The following is an 18,037-nucleotide window of genomic DNA, read 5'->3' as shown; positions in this document are numbered from 1 at the left end:
TACATTCTGTTGTCAGGTGGAGTTTTATGTGAATGTCAGTTAGTTCAAGTTGGTTGATAGTGTTATTTAAGTCTTCTGTATCCTTACTAATTTTCTGTCTAGTTGTTCTGTCAATTATTGATAGTGAAGTATTGGAGTCCCCAATTATTATTGTTGAATTTTCTATTTCTCCTATTAGTTCTGTTAAGTTTTTCTTTATTTATTTTGGGGCTCTGTTGGCATGTGCATATATGTTTATAATGATTATATCTTCCTGATGAATTTATTTTCTTAGCCTTATGATATGTCCCTTTTTGTCTTTACTAATATTTATCTTAAAGTCTCTTGTGTGTGATTTTAATATAGCTACTCTAGGTCTCTTACAGTCACTTTTTGCATGGTACCTTTCTTTTCATTCTTTTGCTTTCAGTCTGTATGTGTTATTGAATCTAAAGGATATTTCTTACATGCACTTTATAGTTTGATCTTATTTTTTTATCCAGTCTGAAAATTGCTGTCATTGATTCCGTATTTAGTCCTTTTATATTTAAAGTAATTGTTGATATGATTGAATTTTTGTCTGCCTTTTTGCTATTTGTTATATGTCTCATATTTTTTGTTCCTTTGTTTCTCCTTTATGCCATCTTTTGTGTTAAATAAATATTATTTATTATATCATTTAAATTCCTTTTTTTTGAGTTATATTCTTAGTGGTTGCTCTAAGGATTAAAATATGCATTTTAATTTATGACAATTTACTTGATATTAATACTGATTTAATTCCAGTAAAATATAGAAAGTTTACTCCGTAAAGCTCTATTTACTCCCCCTCTTTTGTGTTAGTATTTTCATGTGTATACCTCAAATATATTATAAACCCAGCAATACAGTGTTATGATCATTGTTATTCAATCTGATGTGTTTTAAAAAAGTTAAGAAAAGAGAAAAACATATTTATATAGTCTTTTATATTTGCCCTCATATTTACTTTTTTTGGTAAATACTTGTTCTTTATTTGTTCAGGTGGATTTGAATTACCATATGTTGTCATTTTCTTTCAGCTTGAAGGATTTTCTGTAGCTTCTTTTTTTGTGTAAGGCAAGTTTGCTAGCAGCAGATTCTCTCAGTCTTTGTCTGAAAATGTTTTTGTTTACTCTTCATTTTTGTTGTTGTTGTTTTTTTTTATGAGGAAGATTAACCCTGAGCTAACATCCATTGCCAGTCCTTCTCTTTTTGTTTAAGAAGATTGGCCCCGGGCTAACATCCATGCCCTTCTTCCTCTACTTTTTAATATATGGGACGCCTGCCACAGTGTGGCTTGATAAGCAGTGCATAGGTCCACGCCTGGGATCTGAACCCACAAACCCTGGGCTGCTGAAGTGGAGCATATGAATTTAACCACTATGCCACCATGCCGGCCTCTACCCTTCATTTTTAAAGGATAGTTTTGCTGGATACATAGAATTGGTGATCGACAGTGTTTCTTTTAGCACCTTGAATTTATCATTCCACTGCCTTCTATCCTTCATTGTGTTTTTTTTTTTTAATGAGAAGTCAGCTGTTAATTGTCCTGTAGTTCCACTGTATAAGTCTTTTTCTATTGCTGCTTTCAGAATTTACCCTTTGTCTTTCAACAGTGTGAATCTAGGTGTTGATCTCTTTCTGTTTATTCTGTTCGGGGTTTGATTTGTCGTCTTTATTTGTAGATTAATGTTTTTCATCAGACTTTGGAAATTTTCCACCCTTGTCTCTTCAAATAATTTTTTCAGCCCCTGTCTCCCTCTCGTCTGTCTGGTACTCCCATTACATGTAAGTTGGTATGCTTGATATTATCCCACAGCTCTCTCTGGTTCTCTTTATTATTAGTTGGTCTTTTTTCCTATGATCTTCATTGTGTAGTTTCGATTGATCTTCAAGTTCATTGATGATTATTCTTTCTCATATCTGTTGTTGAACTCCTCTAGTGAATTTTAAATTTTGTTACTATGCTTTATAACTTCAGGATGTCTATCTGGTTCTTTTTTTAAATTTGAGATTAATTCACATAACATAAAATTTACCATTTTAAAGTATACAGTTCAGTGGTTTTTAGTATGTTCACAAAGTTATGCAACCATTATCACTATCTAATTCCAGAACATTTTCATCACCCCGTGAAGAAACCTCATACCCATTAGCTTGCACTCCTCCTTTCCCACTTGCCCCAATCCCTAGCAACCACTAATCTACTTTCTGTCTTGATGGATTTGCCTATTCTGGACATTTCACATGAATTGAATCAGACAATATGTGATCTTTTGCATCTGGCTTCTTTCACGTGGTTTAATGTTTTCAGGTTTCATCCATGTTGTAGCATATATTAGTATTTCATTCCTTTTTATGGCTGAATAATATTCCATTGAGCCAATATGAGTGTAACACATTTTGTTTATCCATTCATCAGCTGGTAGACATTTGGATTGTCTCTACTTTTGGCTATTATGGATAATGCTTCATTTGGTTCTTTTTTATAATTTCTCTTTGCTATTTCATGGGTCATAGTCATCATACTTTCCTTTAATTCTTTAATGATGATTTCTTTGAGTTATTTGAACATGTTTATAAATAGCTGCTTTGAAGTTTTTGCCTTTTCAAGTCCAACATCTTTGCCCCCTCAGACTTAGTTTCTGTTGACTGCTTTTTCCCCCCGTATGTGGAACACACACTTTCCTGTTTCTTTGTATGTCTCGTAATTATTTTGTTGAAAACTGGAACTTTTGGATAATATATTATGACAACTCTGAGTTCTGTTTTTTTCCCCCTCAGGATTGTTGCTGTTATTTTGTTAGTGTGTTTAGTAATATGTCTGTACTAAATCTGTGGAGTCTGTTTAATGTGCAGTGTATGACTGCTGATATCTCTGTTCAGTTTTTAATTTTTATTTTATTTTTAAGCCTGACTAAGTAGAGGTTAGCCCTGTATCAACATGGCTTAGTGGTCAGCCAGTAATTGATCTTTGCTTGTACTTAAACACTTTGTTCCATTATGTGCTTCTCCTCTTTGCCTGTTTTCAGAGTTTAAGCAGTTTTTAAGTTTGCCCTGGCTTTTACTTTCCTTTGGGATCCCTTGCATTTCCTCTGTGTGTGTGCACCATCTCATGATTTGCCAGGTATTTGTAGATGGCTTGATCTCTCTCTGGTCTCTCCTGCATGGATGGGTAGAGAGCTTGTTAAGAACTCCTGTGGCTGTGTTATTTGCTGGATCTCCCTGCTAAATGTCTGGCTAATGTGCTGGTCTTTTGCTTACCGCAACTTCATACTTGCTGAGCCACTGTTCCTTGCCGTTTGTTTGGCACTGAGATTGCTACTGTTGCTGATAACACTGTTTGGGGTGGACGTTTTTCTGTGCTTCACTCCAAATTATGCCAGCTTCCTCTGCAAGTGAATCTGTTGGTTTTCAAGGCTTGCTTTTCCCTTGTATAATTACCATGGCAACACAGCTGGGATGGAACGTGGGAGCAACCCCAGGCAAGAATGCCACAGACTCCCACAGTTCTTACCTGTGGTTCTGTGGTTTTTCATGAGTAACCACTTCTTCATTTGCTTTATGTTTTGGTCAATTTTCAGAGCTCTCAAATGATTATTTTGACAATTTTCTCTAGTTTTATCATTGCCTTTTGTGGGGAGCATTTGCTGATCTACTTATTCTACCGTACCCGAACTCCTTCTCCCCTAGATTGACTTTTCTTTAACAAACTTTAACATGCTACGTAATAAGAGTTTCCTTTTACTGCATACTCAAGAACACCAAAAGGTTAATATTTTTGATAATTTTGATAATAATAATAAATAAAAATTTATTGAGTGCTTACATCGTTCTAAATACTTTATGTGTATGAAATCTTTTAGTCTTAACTCCTTGAATTATTTATAGACGTTATTTCCATTTTATAGGTAGTCAACTTAAAGTCACACACTTGGTGGTGGAAGAGGTAGTTAATTAGTTGAAAGGCACTTTCTGTTAAGTGAGATTGTAAATAAAATCAACTTTGTTAAAATTCTCAAGAATACTTGCAAATTTTCTTAAGATTTGGTTTGGATGTTGTTTAAAGGATGGCTTAGTCTAGAATAGATACTCTTTTTTTTTTGGAGAAAAATTCAGATGTAAGCTGTGATTTGAGTATTTTAATAAAGAAATAGTGTAAAGTAATATAAATTCTTGCTCCTAAAGAGAATAATCATTTTTAAAGTTTCAGTTCACTTAACACTCTGGGAAGTAAAATTTGGTAATTTGAGAGGAACCATTTCAAATTTCTGTTTCTTAAAAATAAGCTGGCAGGGAGACTTTTGGTTAGTTAAAGATAGTCATTGAGTTCTTTGTGCTGACATAGAGAGGAAGTAGGAGTCTTGTATTTCTCTTGGGTTTTGCTATTCTGGTAGTAGTGTTTAGGGGCATAGAACTGTTGGTGGAAGGTAGAAGGAAAGATGTTAATGAGTAGAAGAGCTATCATTTTAATTAGTTATAATTATTTAAGGATTATAAACTCTTATGTCTGTGATTGGAGCATTCAGTCCGTAAAGCCATAGCACAAAATCATACCTCCACTCCTTGCCTGATAATGGTGTTCTCTAGTTGCATGTAGAGTAAGAGAAAATAGTCTTTTGAGGCCTGAATTTGCAAACCTAAATATAGAATTGAAATGATGGTCACATGGAGAAATCAATTTTTCTTTTTTTTTTTTTTTGTGAGGAATATTAGCCCTGAGCTAATGTCTGTTGCCAATCCTCCTCGTTTAGCTGAGGAAGATTGACCCTGGGCTAAAATCTGTGCCCATCTTCCTCTACTTTATATGTGGGACGCCTGCCACAGCATGGCTTGATGAGTGATGTGTGGGTCTGCACTCGGGATCTGAACCTGCAAACCCCGGGTCGCCGAAGCGGAGCGTGCGAGCTTAACCACTATGCCATGGGGCCGGCCCTCTGAAATCAATTTTATATTTACTAAAAATGTGTCTCTTTAATAAAAATATCTTAAATTTATTTAGCTTTACTTACACTGTGTTCACATGGTTTTCAAATTTAAGGTACTTCTGGAATTACTTGAGGTGCTATGTGATATGTTGTAGTTTTTAATTTGATAAAATTAAATGACTTCCTAATGGAGTCCATCATTTATCACTAATTAGAATGACCAGTCTCTAAGGATGCTGAACAATATTCTTTAACTGGTGTGTATTTTCTTTTGCAATTTTTTATGAGTACTTTTTATAGATTAAAAAAGTATGCTTTTATAAAGAGCCACATATTATTATTAACATAATATTCCTATTGAATTTTTTTATAATGGATAATTTTTAGAGCACTTTAGGTTTACAGAAAAATTGTGGAGAAAGTATGGAGTTTTCCCATATATTCCCTTTCCCCTCACAGTTTTTTTCCTGTTATTAACATCTTGCATTGGTGTGGTACATTTGTTACAATTGATGAACCAATATTGATATTCCTACTGATTTTTTAAAAGCAAGGATAATTTAGATTGATAGATAGTTTTATGTAATCCTTATACATACTCAGTTGAGATTACTGTTTTTCATTTATGACTGATTTTTAAATACTCTTATTGACAATGAAACACAATTACTCTGATCTTTATAGGGTGGAATAATTAATGATGGTTCTGAATTGATTGGTCCTGCTGAAGCTTATTCGGATTCCCTCATTGATAGCTTTCCTGAGTGTAGTACAGAAGGTAAGAGATTTTAATTGTTTTAATTTCAATGGTTTTGATTGCAGAAGACTATATATCATATCTGCATTGCAAAAAATAGATGGATATAGAAATTTGAGAGTATTTCACTAAATCTAAGATACTTTTTTTCCTTCACATTTTAACATCACTGATATTGGGTGCGTAATATTGGGTCTGTGATATCTTACATTTAATTGTTAGCTTTTTTCTTTCTTAATGATGTGTAAAATAATGATTCATCCTACAATTAATGGCATCTTAGATTTGATGAAATGTGGTGTAATGACTGTTCAGAATTTGTATTGTTTAGTATAAGAATGCCTTGCTAAAGTTCATGTAGCAGCATTTGACTTTTAGACAATTAATTTCAAGACTGGGTTTAAAAGTTTAGTCATATACCTAGAAAGAATAAACCTAAGGTAGTTTTTAGGGTTTCTGATATGTTTTATAACAACATGAGTCTAAACCAAAACAATTTTCGTACTTGTAGTCACTTTAATTCAAAATGCCTAATCTCTTGTTTTATTCCTTTATTAAGCTATCCTTAAATTTCTGTGAAGATTTAAAATACATACATTTTGGTCTTTGGATTTCCTTAGTTAGTTTTCTTCCAGGGAAGATTTTGGAATTAAAAAATAAGAGGTCTAGGGACAGGGGTGGGGAGAATCCTTAAAAATAGGTAGTTAGATTTGTTTGAAGTAGCTTAGGTTTGGTTTATATAAAAGTAAAATCAAAGAGTAGATAATATTTCTTGATCTCTTTCATGAGTAAGAGTTTATGGTAGAGGAGGATGCTTTATGACTAACATGAGAGGTAGCCATAATCTCACTGCAGTGATGTTTTTGTGGAGATATGTACTGATGTCATATCAACAGACACATTGACCTAGATCTGTTGCAGTAAATTCCTGTCTTGATTTGCTAGGAGCAAGAACTTCTCATCCATTGTGTGGGCTGAAGAACATAAAATTTATAATTTTTTCTGGTGCTACCACATTAAGAAGTGATTAACTTTTCTTGTTTTTCATGGTTGCTCCCATTGCCTTAAAAGCAAAGTCCATTAACTTACACCCAGTGTTCTGTGTAATGTGTGGAGACCTCAGGCTCAGGGGTCTCCACTGAGTCCTCAATACCTTTGACTCCATCTTGAATCAGCCAAGATCATAGAAAAACATTATTGACAGTAATTTTACTTTACAATCCATCATATGTTTTTTGGGAAAAAAATCTATTCCTCATCACCTATTTTGATCTGAGATCCTTTCTAGGCTTTGGAAAATTTAATTAGTCCCTGCTCGGGATCCCAATGTCATTCTGTTAATAGAACTAGTTTCCTTGAAAGGTGACTTATCTGGGATAACCTGATCTGGTTGTTGCCTCAGAGATAACCCTCCTCTGGAGAAAGAGGGAGAGGGTGTTTTCCACCTATGCAACTTGCTGATTCGGTGACGTCTAATATAGGACAAATAGGAGAGCTAGAAAGATTTGTAGGAAAATATTCAATGATGAGTACAGTTCTTGGAAATTGCAGAATGTTTCTTTTCTCCTTCTCTTTACTTTTTGATATGAGAATTGAAAGTTGGGTGATTTGGGAATGGTTATGTTCTTTTGATACCCACAATAAGCCTTTATTACTAGGTGGGAGTCAGCCATGGTGAGAGAAGGGTGTCTCAGGAGCCTATTTTAGTTTAAGGTAGTCATGGGTGGGAGCGGTGCAAACGTCAGTTGTCCTCTGCTGTAGTTTAGGAGAGAAGGAGGGGAGCATTATTATTAGGAATGACTTTTCTTGAGATGGAAGAATATTTTCTAAAATATGGAAGGCTGTTCAGGATAAAAGGGTGGCTGTATTAATGTTAAAAGAGATATAACCTAAAGCTAGGCCGAGCTCTTAACTTATTGTCCAAACTCAGACACTTCTGAAAATTAAAGAGGATGCTGTTAATAAGTACACCAAGACAGCAAGCATAAACCAGGACTGGTTCGGGCAAACTGGGCAGCTTGGGCCACCCTGCCTACAGCAGTTGTTGCAGAGTTTACCTTTGAGGTTTCAAAAAGATGGGTTTTCCTTAGAAGGAATTATCTTTTATAAGAGGCAACATTTCTGTTAAAAACACAGAGAAAGAGTTATACCTTAAAGTAAATGCCAATTTATCTTTTCAGTGCATAGTTAGTTTTCCAACTATATTACCATCTGTAAAACACACTGTGATTCATGAAGAATGAAACACATGAACTGGAAATGCTGTTAATGCTTATGTTTTTTACCCCCTCCCTTTGAAAGCCTTTATGCCTGGCTAATTAATCCCGCTGAAAGACACCTTGTTGACAAATACAGATCAGAGTGTCATACAGCTTGCAAATTCATTGTTATTTGAGAGGGGAAATGACTTTGAGATTGTCTGGCATGCTGGGCAAGTGGAAGATTTACTTTCATACCAAAAGGTCTGCAAACCCAGGAGACAAACCAAGGGGGTGGGGTGGGGGAGGGGCTTCTAGTAGCAAAAGAGCAGGAAAGCCGGCAGCCAGCCAAGCCCCATAGGTATGCAGCGAAAGGGAGGGTTGTAGAGGGATTGTGGTGGCAAATGCGTGTGATTTGGATTTAGACCCAAAATGTGAGGAAGTGATTCACTCCATAACAACTCCTCTGAGTGTAGTACTTTAAATGATGTTTTGAAGGTGGATTCGTTTTTCATACTTGTAATTTAATTTGCCAATGGAATGAGTCAGAGGGGCAAATCTTAATATATAGTCTGCTGTTTCAAGGTCCTTCGGTTAGAGTTAGAATGACATGGCAAGTATATCACCTCTCAGAGAACAGATGTAGAGGCTAAGTGATCATTATTTTTATTAGTACCATAAAAATGCAATCAACAAGTCTTAATTTACCTTGAAAGAAAGTTTTCTGAGAAAAACATGAAGAGCTGGGTTAGTGGTTTTTAAAAAAATTATCTTTTTATAGCACGGTGGGATAAAGGAAACCCATTTAAGGTTTCATAAAAACCAATAATTTGGTGATTAACTGGTAAATATATTTTATCTAATATGAAGTTGAAAATTATAAAATTATTCAGTAGGTTTTTAGATAAAAGGTTAACGTTGTTTTATGTTTTTAAAATAAAATGCTAGTTACTCTTGATCTCCTTTGTTCAGAAAAATTAAACTCTATATTTTCTCAAAGATGAAAAAAGATTTAATTGATTGTTAACTTCTTATTTCCTTTTGAAACTTCCATCTTTTTTGTTGGATTAAACTTAGCGGGCCGGCCCTGTGGCTTGGTGGTTAAGTGCGTGCGCTGCAATGCTGGTGGCCTGGGTTCGGATCCCGGGTGCGCATCGAGGCACCACTTCTCGGATCCCGGGTGCGCATCGAGGCACCACTTCTCCGTCCATCCTGAGGCCGAGTCCCACATACAGCAACTAGAAGGATGTGCAGCTATGACATACAACTATCTGCTGGGGCTTTGGGGGGAAAAAATAAAATAAATAAAATCTTTAAACTTAGCTATGAAGTTACTATGACGTTTGTGGATATCTGGCCAAAATGGTACATGGGAATTGAGCTTCTTGACATTTTTCACTCATTTGTTGGCCTCTTTGAAGGATGTAGTTTGCTTTACTGTCATGCTGGCCTTGATGTTGGAGCCTTTGATGTTGCTATAGTCTCATCTGGTAACCTGTGTCATTTCCTCTTCCTAATACGTTACTTGACTTCCTTTGCAGTTTTGGGAGGGACATTTTCCAGGTGTATGCAGCAAATAAGAGAAAATAATTAGGTGATCATAACCACAAATACAAAGGGAGAGATCAGCTTCTTCTATGTAGCAGCTCTTAAGAGTGAATATTCTTGAATGTCTCCCTGAGTAGGCAAATTTACCTTTTTTTTTTTGCCTGTAAATTGTAGATTAAGATCTTCCTAGGTGCTCATTGTAAGAATTGTAGACACAAGAAAGGATCTATTAAACTGTCTTGGATTAACTATTTTAGAGTAAATGCGGTGTACATTTTGAGAATAGCATCTATCACTGGTCTCTGAAAGGGATCTCTTAAAATCACTTTCAAGATTTGTGTATTAATTTGATGGCAGGGTAATAATTTTTTCCATTATGTAGATAAGCACGAAGATTATAGTTAAACTGTGTTAACTTGAATACTGTTGATTATACTTAAAACATTAGGGGGGACTAATTGGAAAGGTGTATAGCTATTTAAGTTTGAAAAAAATTCTTCTGTATCAAAATACCTTTTTATTATTATTATATTTTCTTTTTCTTATTGGTGTTATTTTCATTTAGTCGATTTAAAGTTGAGTCTTTGGGGCAGGATCATTTTAAAAAGGAATATTCTTCAGTTGATTGACTACTTAACACCCTAAATCAGTTTTTAAGACAAACTTAAAGTCTGTGCACTACACCATGTAGTGTAGGATGACAAAATATAGAAAGCCTAATTAAAAGTAATTTAAATTTAAAGTAGAATTTAGTGCAAATGTCCACTAGGTGGCACCATGAGAACTCTAAATCTTGTCACTGAGATTATTTTAGGCCCTGCTGTATTATGTTAGAGTGTGCTTATTCAGTTTGATGTTCCTTTTTCTCTTAAGTGCTTATCTACTTAGCTTTTATTCACTGTCCCTTTTTAGGTGAATTTTCTTTGGTGGGGGAACTTGAAATAAATAGGAGAAAAAGAACAGGTCATTTTTTTCAAGATAAGCACAAATGAGAATGTGTCATTGTGGGTATGTGTGCATGTAAAACCAATGATACAAATTATCAATATTGACTCTTAAAAACCCTAGGGCTATTGAGGATAATGTTGGATAATGTTGGAGTTTAGGAGTTGGGTGAGACAAATAATAAAAATTTCTCAATATACTGTAGGAACGGGTTTTAGAGTAGAAGGAACATTGGGAATGATACACATAAATCTCTTATTAATTATTTAATTAAAAATTGGAATTTCAGAGAAGTTAAGCCATGTGCCTAAGGCAGTCAGGCACTCCTGATATTTAATAGCAATCACAGAACTATGTTGTGAAATGCGGAGATTTAATTTTATAGAGAGGAAGGCAGTGAGCATACATATTTGATGTAGAAAGTTCAGTGTGAGCTACTTGTGTGCAGGTAACAGGTTTGACTTGCAGAGAAGATTATGGAGTAGAGCAGCATAAAAAGTTTATTAGGTAGAAAGGAAAGCCAACTCATAGATTTTTGTTGTTCATCATAAGATAACAGTATTAAGCTTATAATTGTGATTGATGTGTTGTTTTCTGAGCTTCTTTTGTTATTCACCAAATATACGGTAGATATTCTGATACTCTTTTCATAAGTTTTCAAGGGTGAGGCAAAGACAGGTCCCAAGGACGTTATAAAAATGTGAAACATCAAAGGAATGTTTCTTTTCGGTAGCAATAGCTATTACTAAATGATGAGTTGGTAATCGAGTACAGGAGTCTTAACTAGCATCAAGTTTCAGCTTTAGGTGTTCACTTAAAATCATATTTATAAAGGCTTGTTTCTTAATGGAGATTGATATGTATGTCTTCTACCTCCGGGTGACCTTTGTTCTGCTGGCTAGATAACTTGCTTTGTGTGTGAAGCATGAGTCATTGCTACTAGGAAAAGTAGAAATTCCCTTTTGTTGACTATGGCAATATTTGAACCTCAGGGCTCAGTGAAAGCTATCAGCTAATAATAATGAGGCCATGTATTTTATATATAGTCGGCCATGAGAGACCACCTGTTGTTCTAAAGGAAACTGATCTCTTTTTGCAGATGGTCTTCAAATACAGATTTCTGATAGTTTATAGTATAAAGATTTCTTTCTATGGCAACTCAACCTTTTCCCCTGGTGCCTTTCAGAGATGGTATCCTAGACACATTTCACTATACTGCCCTACTCTGAGCAGTTCAAAGCACAGAAGGTGAGGGTAGGTAGGTGAACTGGGATGCTAAATAAACCCCTCATGTCTGTAGCTGCCTTTTAAGCAGTCACCTGGGGCCCTCTAATAGCCCCGAGACTTGAATCTCTGTGATAGGAACCTGGAGGCAGAACGCTTTCATAGAACCTTTGACTTTCCCCCACCCCTGTATCCTTCCAAAAAAGGCTTAGGTTTTTGACTTGATGGTGTTGGTGAAGGATGCGTCTTTTACTCTCATGCTGGCCCAGAGGGCCCCTTTAAACATGGATTGACTTCAGGTTGGTTTAACTTTTGACAGATAGTCGCTGTATTGTCAGTTGTTGCCCTGCCTTTTCCACAATGTTCTTCCTACTCACCTTAACTGAGAACCTCCCTATATCTTACTTGTTAACTTTCTTTCTGGGCTTTAGGGAGCTAGTCTCTACTTCATGTGATGTTTATATGTAGCTTTGTATAAAAGAGGTTGAATGACAGGCCCATGATTTCAAGGAGTTAAGCAAGCACTGTATTCAGTAGATATGTTAAGGATTTAAGAGGAATAGACTAGGTACTGAGTGTGTGTGTATATACACACACATATATATGTATACATATGTATATATACAAAATTCATTGTGGTGGTGAAGGGGCGTGTTCTTCTTGAGCTGTTTGAGGAATACTTCATTGAGAAGAAAGGAATTTAGAAATTGCTTAAATATGGAGGAGAAAGATATCAGAGAGTACTAGAAGATGGTTAGTTGCACTGTATGGTCAAGGAGATATGATAGGGTTAGGCTTTTCAGGAATGGTAGGTTGCATCTTAAGAGGAGAATTAAAGGAAGAAGATAGACAAGGAAGAAGTGTTAGGGGTTAGTCTGCTTTAAACAGATCTGTCTTTATAGTCATTTCTATCTTCTCGCTTAAATTAGGAGTTCCTTGGCGCTGGCTGCTGGATGATTCATACAGGCCTATATTTCATAAATGATATCTGTATAACATATCTTTATTCGCAAACAAATTCCCAGTTTTAGCCCTTGCTGCATCTCCTTTGATATCCCTTATATACAGAACCTTAAGGGTTTGCCATGTACATACAAGGAATATATGATAAGAGTCACCTGTAATGCCACCATACAGAGAAAATTACTGTTAGTGTTTAGTGTACTTTTCTAGCCTTTTTTCTTTGTGTTTTTAAATTAAAATTATAGCAAAACACTGCTTTGCAGTTTGTCTTTGTGTAATAGATCATGAATACTTTAGTATTAAACATTCTTCTGTAACAGTTTTTAATAGCTGTATAATATTTTGTCATAGAGTGTACCATAGTTTCCTATTATTAGGAATTTGTTATTTCCAAATTTTCATTAATTTTTATGATGGGTATTCTTGTATATAGATCTTTTTTCACATCTCTAATTGTTTTTGGTAGAAATTACTGAATTTCTAGGTCAAAGATATAAACATATTTTGCATCTGATAGGAACTGCCAAATTGTCTTCCAAAAAGGTTAAACCAGAAGCAGTCATTTTGTTTCCCTTTGCTTCTCCCAGTTAGGCTAAAAAAATTCCTCTTCCTAACCTGCTAGTTTTTATTTGGTTGCTTACTTTGAAAGATTCTTCATTTAAAATTAGGTAGAATTTGAAAAGGAAGTAATTTGTATAGAATATTTATTACTTTTACTGTCTGACTTTCTCCCTAGGTGTTTTGGTGATCTTACTTTTCTGGTCTAATTTCATTTAATTATGATTTCCTTTGCTAATAAAATGAGGTTGGAAAGGTAAGAGGAAATATGACTATGTCACTAGATTTTTGTGGTCAAAAGTCAAGAAACTGAGTACACATAACTTTACCCTCTTGCCCTTTGGTATTATTGTTCTTGTTTGAAAGGAAGATCAGGCCAAGCATGAAACAGTACAATGTGATAGATGATGTGAAGGTTATAGTGGCAAGACACAGGAGAGCAGACAAAAGATTTATAGCAGCATTTCCTTTCTTTTGTGATTAGCCGTATAAACCAGAACATTTTTTTGACTTTGTCTATTTGTTTATTAATTTCAATGGACCAAGTTATATAATGACACCATTTAAGGAAATAAATTTGCTTTGAAATACATAAAGTATTTAAAAATTATTTTAAAAATCTCTTATAAAGTTTATGTACTTTTCAGGACAGTGGATAAATAATTTTGTAGATTGCTGTAAAAGATTTTGATTTTCAAGTACTGTCTGTACAGTTGAAATGTCAGGGAATTGAAAAGATTTCCACTAGGTCCAATGAATCTCATCTGAAATTGTGGATTTAATGAAATCCGTTGCTTTTAGGGAACAAAATTAGTTCTTTATGGGCATTCTAAGGATTTGGAAAAAAACCTCTGAAAACAGGATATATTGATAGGGTGCCAAAATAGTGTCTAAAGCTGACTTGAAATTTGAACTAAGCTGCCAGTAAACATGTTTTTACCCTAACTTACTTTATTTGACATGAAGTAAGCAATTTAAGTCTATAATAGGGGTTGACAAACTATGGCCCGTGGGCCAGATCTGGCCTGCTACCTGTTTTTATATGACCTACAAGCTAGGAATGGTTTTTACACTTTTAAATGGTTGATGGAATTCAAAGGAATATTATTTTGTGGAATGTGAAAATTCTATGGAATTCAAATTTCAACATTCATAAATGAAATTTTATTGGACCACAGCCATGCTTATTCATTTATGTATTGTCTGTGGCTGCTTTCATGCTGCAATACCAGAGTTGATTAATTGTGACAGAGATTATGTGGCCCACAAAGCCTAAAATATTCATTCTCTGGCTCTCAGAAAAAAAGTTTGCTGACCCCTGATCTGGAATGGTATAGTCCAATCCACCTTTAATTTTGGCTTAGTATATGATTCTGAAGAAATGATTTTCTTCTTAATACATTTTCTTTTCTGAGAAACTTGGTAATCAGTATTCATTGGTGATAAAGATCTCCTGGTTGTTCCCAAACCTAATTTTTACATAACCCTATTGTCAATCTTATTTAATGAACTAGATCAGTTGCCTCTCAAAGTATGATCTTCAGACCACTGAGTATTCCTGAGATCTTTTCAGGGGGTCCCCAAGGCAGAAACTATTTTGATAATAATCCAGGAAATTATTTGCATTTTTCATTGTGTTGACATTTGCACTGATGATGCAAAAGCAATGGTGGGTAAAACTGCTGTGCCTGAGCATGAATCAAGACAGTGACAGTGACATCAGACTGTAACAGTAATCATTGCACACACTTATAGTAATACCAATGCTAATTGCACCTAAGAATGTCCTTGATAAAGCAGTAAAAACTGTTAATTTTATTAAATCTCAGCCCTGGGGTGCATGTCTTTTTGATATTCTGTGTGAGGAAATGGAACTATACATAAAACTCTTCTGCATATTGAACTACCATGGTTGTCTTGAGGAAAAGCACTTGTACAGTTGTTTGAACCATAAACTAGCTGCTTTTTTTCCTGGGACACGATTTTTGCTTGAAAGAATGATTGGCAGACAAACTGTCAGTATTCAGACTTGGATATTTGGTAGATATATATATATATATTTTTTAATTTGGTAGATATTTTTTGAAAGTGAATAAAGTGAGCTGACACTTCAAGGAAAATAACTGACAGTAATTTTTGCCAATGATAAAATTCGAGTTTTCAACCCAAGATTAGAATTTTGGAGAGCTTGTATCTGCCATGTTAAGCTTGACAGTTTCCCAATACTTACAGAATTTTCTGATGAGATTAGTGGTGATAGTAACAAATGTGATTTTTGGGGGGATATTGTAATAATGAAATTTGTCACCATTTAGAAGATCTGTGTAACTCAGGGAACCAGTATTTTCAAAATGACTAATGTGTGATGTTATCAACTCATGCATGGATAAAAGATCAATTCAGTGTGCCAGACAGACCAGTGGATTTGAATGTACCAGAAACAAAAATTTCATTGATAGGAATTTATATTCTACATAGCAACTAAGCTTTAAGAAACTACCGCTTGTTGAGTTTTTGTGTAGTATCAGAAAACAATATCTACAATTATTTGAAAAGGTTACTAAAATATTCACTCCATTTTCAATTACACATCTATGTAGCATTTTCTTCAAATCTTTCAACCAGAACAACATATGACAACAGATTGAGGGCAGAATCAGATATGAGAATCTAGCCCTCTTCAGTTAACATGATTTGCGAAAATGTAAAACAATGCCACTTCTCTCCCTAAATAATTTTTTGTTTTGGAAAATATATTATTTTTTATAAAAATTATGTTAACATGTAATGGGCTTTACTGTTTAATTAAAAATTTTTCAGTCTGTTTTCTGAATATCAATATTGGTAAATATTTGCAGATATAATCCACATAAACAAAAGCTCTTTGAGGTCCTCATTTTGAAGAAGGTAAAGGGAGGTCCTAAGACCAGAAAGTTTAATAACCGTTGTTGTAGGTCATGCTCATTTATCATGAAGTCAGTTATGTGAAATGGGAGAGGTAATTTTCATTGCTAAATGTTTCAATAACACCTATTATTCGTTTTCTGTCAGAAAACTAAGATGTCAGTACAGACCAAAGCTCTATCCAGAAGCTTGTGGAAGTTACTGAAATAAAAATTTCTAAAAATTCAGTCCTTTTAAAAAAACACTAAATGACATACATTTTCCAGATATGGGTGGTTACCTAAAAGCACACCTCTGAGGATACATTGTATAATAGTTAAATAATTATTATATAATTGCTGTAATAGTTATAATTTAGTGATAGTCTATTATGCCTTACACGCACTAACTCTATTCCTCATTTAAAGCCTTGCATAATAAGTAATATTATTAAATAACTTAATGTTGGTCGCATAGTAAGTTTTAAGAGCTGAGATTCAAGGATTTCTTTTTGTTTTACTCTAAAGCTTTTTTCCCCCTTTTCATAATGTTGTTCACAGTAGCTGTGTGTACAAGCATCAGCTTTCTATAAACGGTTTACAAGATCTTGTGGTCAAGACTCCTTTTGACAACAAGGCTAGATAAAGACTTGTCTTCAGTTTTAGTTTGATAATTAAGACAAAGAGATTGTCTTCCAGAGCTATAGAGAGAGAGTGCAAAAATGAATGAACTAAGCTGAAACAAATTGCTAGATACTGACTTCCATCAGTAAATTACAGCCTTCCTAATTGATTTGGATAGTATGAAAAAATGAATAGCGTAATTTATATTCTTTTGGCTGATTCTCAATTTAATATTTGTTTACTCTTCTGATAATATTTCTAGGCTTCTCCAGTGACAGCGATCTGATATCCCTTACTGTTGATGTGGATTCTCTTGCTGAGTTAGATGATGGAATGGCTTCCAATCAAAATTCTCCCATTAGAACTTCTGGTCTCAACCAATCTTCGGATTCTTCAGCACTAGGCGCTGTTGCTTCTGACAGCGAACAAAACAAAACAGAAGAAGAACGGGAAAGTCGTAGCCTCTTTCCAGGCAGTTTAAAATCCAGGCTTGGCAAGAGAGATTATTTGGAGAAAGCAGGAGAATTAATAAAGCTGGCTTTAAAAAAGGAAGAAGAAGATGACTATGAAGCTGCCTCTGATTTTTATAGGAAGGGAGTTGATTTACTCCTAGAAGGTGTTCAAGGTACAATTTTATCTGTAATAATATGTTTTGGTGTATTCTTATGTTGGTATTTGGAAAAAAAAATATATGCATATAATTGTATCTTGTGTATAATCTTATGTAAAAATAAGACTGAAAATGAGAAATTGCTGAAGATTAAATGACCTAAATATGGATATATACTTTTAGTTACAAGAGATGGAATACAGTATCAGAGATACTTAACTCTCTACTTTGATCAATTAATCAACAAAAACAGGATTTAAAAAAAAAATCAAGTCTCCAAGTCTCTTGTATGAATAGTAGTCTGTTTTTTCTGATGTGTGTTCACCAGCCTTCATGTCACAGGAGTATTCACAGAGATTCTTTAGTGCATTTACTCTTGATGGCCTACAGGGGGGAGATGAAATGGGCTTTTAAAGTAAGAGTGTAAAAGGTTCTCAGATTTGCCTACTATTCTGTTCTTTGTTAGTTGCAGTAAATTCTCAGCTAATTAATGGGGATGATATGAGACATGTAGACCTGAATGTCTGTAAGTAGAACTTCCTTTCTTTTAAAGCATCAGTTTTTGTTTTAGTCATTTGCCTTTTCCTTATAGCAGCAGAGTGAAGCATACTGCAGTTAGTTACATGACTTTCTGGACACAATCATCAAAGGTTGACAGAACCTTCTTCCAATGGTTTTCTTTCCAGAAAATTATCATTTTCATTGTTATTCTGTGGTCTTTGACTTGTTAGTACCATTCAGATGACCAGTGTCTTGTATTACTAACACTGTTTTACTAGGTACTCCCACCCTCGCTATGC

The 18,037-nt window shown here is 34.7% G+C and overlaps 1 protein-coding gene across 1 annotated transcript in view; it reads left to right on the top strand.

Moving 5' to 3' along the window:
• The window catches only part of RPS6KC1 (ribosomal protein S6 kinase C1), a 178,245-nt gene that overhangs the window by 52,864 nt on the left and 107,344 nt on the right, over positions 1–18,037 (top strand). The window contains exons 5-6 of the mRNA XM_004424901.3: positions 5,613–5,706; positions 16,890–17,252. Coding sequence (XP_004424958.1) covers positions 5,613–5,706; positions 16,890–17,252 — 457 coding nt within the window. The remainder of the gene's footprint in view (positions 1–5,612; positions 5,707–16,889; positions 17,253–18,037) is intronic.

The sequence above is a fragment of the Ceratotherium simum genome, chromosome 2, assembly GCF_057802395.1.
Source record: "Ceratotherium simum simum isolate JZ-2026a chromosome 2, ASM5780239v1, whole genome shotgun sequence".
NCBI lineage: Eukaryota > Metazoa > Chordata > Mammalia > Perissodactyla > Rhinocerotidae > Ceratotherium > Ceratotherium simum.
This window is presented reverse-complemented; position numbering and strand designations above follow the sequence as displayed.